The sequence below is a fragment of the Citrus clementina genome, unplaced genomic scaffold, assembly GCF_000493195.1.
Source record: "Citrus clementina cultivar Clemenules unplaced genomic scaffold, Citrus_clementina_v1.0 scaffold_8, whole genome shotgun sequence".
Lineage (NCBI taxonomy): Eukaryota > Viridiplantae > Streptophyta > Magnoliopsida > Sapindales > Rutaceae > Citrus > Citrus x clementina.
The window spans coordinates 18,123,697-18,131,056 of NW_006262022.1; the positions used below are offsets into that span (position 1 = coordinate 18,123,697).

The following is a 7,360-nucleotide window of genomic DNA, read 5'->3' on the forward strand; positions in this document are numbered from 1 at the left end:
AAAACTTTGAAAATAACTTTTACGATTAAATAAATACTTATAGACGTTAAATAAGTCATATTAGATAGGCACTAATAGGACTTGGCAAAGTTTGAATGTCAATTACTAATTGAGATGACTATATATTTATAGAGTTTTGAAATCTAAGCAGGTAAAATAAAAAAGATTGAGAAGAACGAATATTTGCAAGTGTCTTCATTGTAACGATTTTTTTTTTTCTAGAAAATAATTTTCAGTCTCCTTCACTAGCATGGGTGTGATAAATAGTTTGGAAGAAGGATAAAATGTGTGTTGCGTGGGTGCAAAAATTAGAATGCATTTTTTCATGCAGTAATTTTTGTTAGGGGTAAAATTGTAAACAGCAAAACATGGGTTTTTATAATAGGGATTATTATTGGTGGGTTAATAGCACAACTCCAATTTCTCTTTTCATTCCAACCGTCCAATTTATTATAACCATTAATAAAAAGCAGTTAGACATTATAATCAAAGGGTATACTTATCTTAAAAATAATTTATGTGCTCATTTACAAAACAAGAGATCTCTGTGACTATATCATTGAGGAACAGAATCCTCTCCTGATCTGACCATTACTGAACTTTTAAGGATTTTTTACGTATTTTTTAGTGGTAGTGTATGGATAAAATTTATTTATTTTTTACTTTTTTATTTATTAATAACCAATCAAAAATTAAGTTATTTACTCAGGACATGATCAAATTAAGAGAGAATCCTGATTCAATCACCGAATCATGAGTGTCATCTTTTTTTTTAAATAATATTAAATTAGGAGAAAAATTCTCACTCACTATTAACTAACTCTTGCCAATATTATCGTTTAGAGTCATGTGATTGTGAGGCCATCCACATCCAGTTGGGTAATATTAATAGTACAGTAACAATGTACATTATTTATTATCTTTTAACTATATACAGACAAGTTATTTTATCTACTCACATTTAATTTAGGGATAATCTTAAAAAAAAATAATTAATTAAGTAATTTAACGCTTTTGCCAAATTTCAGGGAGAAAATTAAAAATACGTGGTGGACTGGAGAATATAAAACACAATACAAGGGACTGAACTGCTATAATGCTGCAAATTTTATAAAGAAATTTCAAGAGTTTCGATTTACAAGGAGTGAAGGGATAGGTGGTAATTGAAACTCCAATTAACACTCAATGTGGTGACGTCTAGTATTTACTCATAAAAGTAAGCGGAATGTGACTTATTTACTTCAAGTTCAAGGATCAAAAGAGCCATAATCACCATTCATGAATCACGTCTATTGACATCTTTACCCTTGAGAAGCAATGCAACACACAGATGTGATTCTTGCAAGAATATTACAGCATCAAAGACCACTGAACACAGAACTAAAAATATACTAGCAGCCGCATAGAGCACACGTTTTTTTACCTTCTCATTCTGCCGTGTTAAGGATGTACTTGACACTCGAAACGTGAGGGATCATAGTTCTGTAGCAGTGACTTCTAGTTTTAGCTCTCAGACACCAGAGCACCAAAACCAATTTTGAATTTGAAGCTAAAGCAAGTCAGCTGGTAACCGTTCTTGCCTATCATTTTCATCTTAAGCGTGTAGACCCCCTGTAGAAATCATAGCCAGACATAAATGCCATTTGCTAATACATTTCGTATTTCAGAGGAAACAAATGATGCCAAAACGAAACACCTTGCGAAATAAGTAAGTTTAAATTAAAAGGACAAAAATGACCAGATATACAAGATGTCTAAAACATTCTTGCTAGGCTGAGCACCAAAATTTAGAATTATGATTGGCAATTATAACTTATCACCCTCATTAGTTTCTACTCTGACAACCAAAGACCTTCATATACAACTTAAAAAGCAGAAAAAGAAATTTTTGTAGTCATTTTAATCTACTTTCTGTCTCTAAGAACCAATAGCAGCAAAGGAGAGACTTAAGTACAAAAGAAGGCTAACAAGGGGCAGCAACATGTGTAGGGACTGAGAAAATGAAACAATCAGCAACTGGAAGATTTTTATTTTCATAAATCTGAATGGAACCTAAACATATATAGCCCCACTCCATACCACCCCTTTAACACCTGCAACGAGGACCAAGGCCTATCAGTTAGTGTCAGCGTACAATTGCTTTGGTGTTCAATATTTAATTAGAAATGTCTTTATTTAAAAAAGTTTGAGTGTGGCCAAGGTTGGTCTAAAAGCTCACGAGTATTAATCCCAGTCAAGTGAACTTACTGGAGGAGTGTAACCAGGCAGAGTCTCAGCGTGGGACAGCACAAAGTTTCCTGCTTCGATGGGACAAGATACCTCTTCACAAATGTCATGGGTTTCAGAATGGACATGAATCCCAAAGTACCTAACTTCGATCATAACTTTCCCACCAGAGACAGATCGATCTGTACAAAAGGCAAACAGAACAGTGATTGATGAAACCCCGACAATCAAGTCAAGGAACTGTAATCACAAAAGCGGCCTCATAAACATGTACCAATCCAAGCAAGAAGAAGCCGTAAAATAAGAGAATGGATGGAGAATGCCAAGGCTACTCCAGATGTAAAAAATCTTTACCTGATGCATCAAAGAGCCCCAACCAACAGTTCTGAACTCAGATTACAATCTTAAAGCATCATGTCATGAAACTAACTGGATGCTTGAGAAATGAAAGGTCATAAACCATGTTTGAGACTCAAGACCAACTGGAAAGCAGGGTCTGCCTATCAATTATGCAGTTTGAACCCAACAAACAATCCATTTAGACTTGAAAAGATCCTAAATCTAACTAGATACTACAACGAGAGTTTGCCATAGTTACTATAGAATGCAACATTTTAATTGAGATTTTTTGGTCTTTCGCAATTTACAGTCAAGAACCATCAATTAGAATAATCTTACTAGTTACCACATATACCCATTATCATAATCACTCATTCATCTATATATTATTATATTTGCATTCCATCATTTCTACTAAAATTACCTTCTGTATTTTCAAAAAAAAAAAAAAAAAATTGCTGACGAATATTAAGATCTTGGTATGCAATTTTCCTACGCACAGCTCATTTTCAAAGCATATCCCACTTTCTATTTCTTCACAAATGTGCTCAATAATAAATTCCGAGCTTAAGGGTCTAAGAAAGCACTACAAAAATTTGCGCAAATTTCCGCAAATAAATAAAATAAACAAGATTGACAAAGCTTAAAACAAAGGGAATTGAAATTACCTGTCACAGCTGAGATGTTAAAGATGGCTGGCTTGCCTGTGACTACAGGATCAGGAATTATCTTAATTTGCTGAACCTTTAAAGGGAAATTTTCTTCATCATCTGTAAACAAAAACCTCAATTAAAGTAAACCCAGAATTTAAAACGAACTTGACAATCCAATCAAATTAAGGAGGAAAAAAAAAAGGGAAACAAAGACTGAGATTGAAGTAACTGACACTGACCGCAGTATGTGAAATCTATGGCTTGAATGGAAGAAACTAGAACATAAAAAGTGAACAATAATAACAACTGACGGTTCATGGCTTCAGCGAAGATGACGATGATGACTTGAAAGCTGCAGCTAGTGAGTAAACGAGTGTCCTGATGATCATGAAAAGGAGATAAGAGTGCTGATGTTTGCCCCGGGTCAAACCCCGGGTCAAACCCCGAAAATGCGTCAAACGACGCCGTTTTGGCTCGTAATTTTTTTTGTTTTCAAGTGCTATTGAACGACGACGTTTCTGCTTCAATTTTTTATTTATTCTGATTTGCTTTCAACGAAGTCATTTTGGTCTACAAATGGCAGCCTTCTTCTTCCTCTGTCTTTAACCCAGCTGAACCATTTCTTCTTCATTTTCTTCGTTCTCTTCTCGGTTTCTTATTTGCGTCGTTTTCTTTATTTTTTTCTTTTTTGTTTCTTCATTTCTTTTTCATTTCTTCCATCCTCGACCTAGATCTACAACCCTTGAGTCGACAGCAGAACAGGATCTACTAATTAAAGCTCCATCCTCTTCGTCTTAACCTGAACGAGATCCACAGCCCTTGCATTTAGTGAATAACAAGACCAACAGCAGCTGAGTTTCGGCTACTAAGCTGAGTTTCGGCTACTCAAGACCAACAGCAGTGGTCTAAAGTATGATGAATTCCATAACATTTTCTTTTTTTCTTTTTTTGGCTTTAAAACCAGTGGTCGTGTATTTTCCTGAAGTGGGTGGGTCTCCCAGCAAAATCCACAGTAGCAAATTGCAGAATGATAGATATTTATTGGTCAAGCACAACCCACAAGTTTTTGTGTTAATTGAGATACAAACTAAACTAAGTATATAATTTGAACAACTCTTTAAAGAAGAAAAAAGTGGAGGACTTTTACATTTATAGCTGCTGAGGTTCGCTTTCAAGTGATAATTTACCATCAACGAAGTGTAAAGCTGTCTACAACTGTGATTGACTTTCAGAACTCATGTGTATAATTCAACTGCTTGTTGTATAAATTTGTTTGTGTCAAATGACAAAATCTACAAATTCTCCAGAGGGAAACTGACGACAAGTTTTATCTCTGAAGCCATTGAGCGCAAGACCAAGTTGGGATGTCTTCCCTCTGTTGCTCTGTTGCTTTCGCAGGTGAAACGAAGAAACGAAGAGGAAGAAAGATTTTATTCTTCTCAAAATATCATCAGAAACGTCGTCGTTTTGGAGTATTCCAAAAAGAAAAAAAATAATCAAAACGACGCCGTTTACGTTATTTTCGGGGTTTGACCCGGGGCAAACATCATTTTCCATTTCGTAATAGCCTGTTTATGAATCGATTTTCTTTTTTAAATTATTCTTGTAATTTTATATTTAAAAATCTTAAATTATTCATATTTTTATTTGAAAATAAATGAAAAGGAGATGGGTTTATGATTTTTTTTTTCTTTTAAAAAGAAAAAAAATTAAGATTTAAAAAAAATTAAAAATAATCAATTCCTATAGGGATAATTCGAAATTAACTTTACAAATAATAATAATATTATGACATTTGTTAACTTTAAAGTGAAAGGTAGTGATACTTTATTATAGTGAGATATTTGATTTGCATCAGAATTGATTGGACATTTTTTTTTAATTATTATATGTACAGGTTAATTATTCAATTAATAGATAACATATAAGATATCATATTAATTAAGATATCTTATTAAGTATAATATTAATCAAATTTATTTATCTATTCCTTAGTTGAATTGATTAGATTTGAGATAGATGATCCAAGGATCTCTCTAGGTGGGGTTGTCAGAGTTCTTTGAATCTGGATTGAGATTTAGGATTCCGACTCGTTCAAACAGAATTTGAAATAAAAAGTTGTATCGATCTATTATTCAGATAAAAAAATTGGGACATTTAAAAATCATGATTGGGATCTAAATGTTCAAAAATCTAGCTTTTAAAAAATATATGACAAATCGGCTTAATGAACTACATATATCTAACATGTTGGTCATATGTATATAACAGCTGGTTTTAACAAATAATATATATGACATGTCATTCATATAAATATAATATGTTGTTTGTAACAGAATTAGCAGCAGATAACAGAAAATTTATGTCATCCAGGATAATTCAGATTTCAATCAAGATTCGAAATTTTGATCAAGACACGTTTTTATCTTAATTTACAGTTTCGGACAAGATCAGAATTAGTAAATTCCGACCTATCTTGTCTTGTTGCCAAACCTATCCATAGGAGTGGAAATTTTTTCATTTATTATTTTATGTAGTTTCGGATTTTCGCATTGCCCTTATTGCTCTGACAATTTGAGGCGGGCATTAGGTTGATATGTAGGGTTGTTGTATGTATTCAATATTTACTTTTATGTTAGGAGAATTGGCTGCCTAGGCCTCTCACATTTAAACCGGTTTCCAAGCCAAGCTTACCAGCTGATGCTTTAGTTGCCGCGTTAATAAATGCAGAGCATAGTTGGAATGAAGGGCTGATTCACAGACACTTCGCCAAAATAGATGCGGAAGCAATTGTTAGAATTCCCTTGCCAAGGAGACCAATGAAGGATGAAGTAGTTTGACATTACGATAAGAAAGGCCAGTACTCGGTTAAGAGTGGCTATCAGATTGCATTAAATCTGAAATTTTCAGCCCGGAATTTCAGACCGGCCGACAAGTTCAGCAGCTACACAGAACCAATGGAACGCTATATGGCTGCTTACCTTACCTGGGAAAATCAGAATTTTTGCTTGGAGAGCTGCAAAAAATCTTCTTCCTTCGAAGCTAAAGACCTGGAATCCTCCCCAAAGAGGTTACCTTAAGGTCAATGTAGATGCTGCCACCAATTCAGAAAAGCAAACTGCAAGTCTAGGGGTTGTAATTCGAGATGAAGTTGGGAATGTGATTGCAGCTGCTGTCAAAGTTTCCAAGTTCTATGGTGATGTGTTTATTGCAGAGGCAGAAGCAATCGAATGGGGGCTTCAACTTGCAGGGAATGCTTGTATAGAGTCCTTGATTGTGGAATCAGATGCGTAAGAGGTTGTTAAGGTAGTTAACAACAGTCGGGGCTGCAGATCCGAGATCTTCTGGACCATTTCAAAGGTGCAGAGAGTTTTGAAGAGCTTTAGCTCAGTTTGTGTCCAATATACTCATAGATCTTGTAATGCTCTAGCCCACTCTTTAGCTAAATTAGCTCTAGAGAAGCTCGAAACTATTGTTTTGGATGGGTTCATACCCTCTCCACTTGTTGTACTTGTTTTCTTCTTTAAGTTGAAATGAAGGTACTTTCCATTAAAAAAATATATTTATTTTTATGTTAAAAATAATTAATTAAAATAATCAATTAATTTAACTAATGCCATAAATAGGGATTGCAATGAGCATTGCCCGCTGAGAGTTTGTTATTATCAAACCGCATCCGCAAAAAATTTAATTTATCAAATCTGTTCGCAACTCGCAACGGGTTTTTATTTTTTAGAGAAACCCGCCCATTGCGGATTTTAACAATTACGAAACCCATCCGCAATTTGTAGCTGATTTTTTGCAGGTAAAATCATGAATATAAAAAATACTTTTAATAACATATAAAAACTTAAATTATATAATTCAAACTATAAATATATAATAATAGCCTAAAAGATCCGCAAACAATATTCAATTCTAAACTTTATCAATATAGATAAGAAATTAAAATTTCAACATTAAAAAAATAAACAAAATATATTAACACAACACAAAATATTTATATTTTAGCCAAATTATCATCACTAATATCAATGCCTTACTTCATCTTTTAATCAATATACAAGTATTATTAATAATATTAACAAGTAGATTTTATACAATTATCGTTAAGGCAAAATAAACAAAATCAATTAAAGTAA

The 7,360-nt window shown here is 33.5% G+C and overlaps 1 protein-coding gene across 1 annotated transcript; it reads right to left on the reverse strand.

The window, feature by feature from the left end:
* Positions 1-1,240: 1,240 nt before the first annotated feature.
* On the reverse strand, positions 1,241-3,625 carry LOC18035671 (putative phosphatidylglycerol/phosphatidylinositol transfer protein DDB_G0282179). Its single transcript, XM_006424003.2, has 4 exons — positions 3,458-3,625; positions 3,234-3,335; positions 2,248-2,408; positions 1,241-1,611 (listed from the first exon to the last, which is right to left on the reverse strand). The coding sequence occupies exons 1-4, from the start codon at positions 3,534-3,536 to the stop codon at positions 1,504-1,506; spliced, it is 450 nt and encodes a 149-aa protein (XP_006424066.1). The 5' UTR covers positions 3,537-3,625; the 3' UTR covers positions 1,241-1,503.
* Between the last annotated feature and the right edge of the window lie 3,735 nt (positions 3,626-7,360).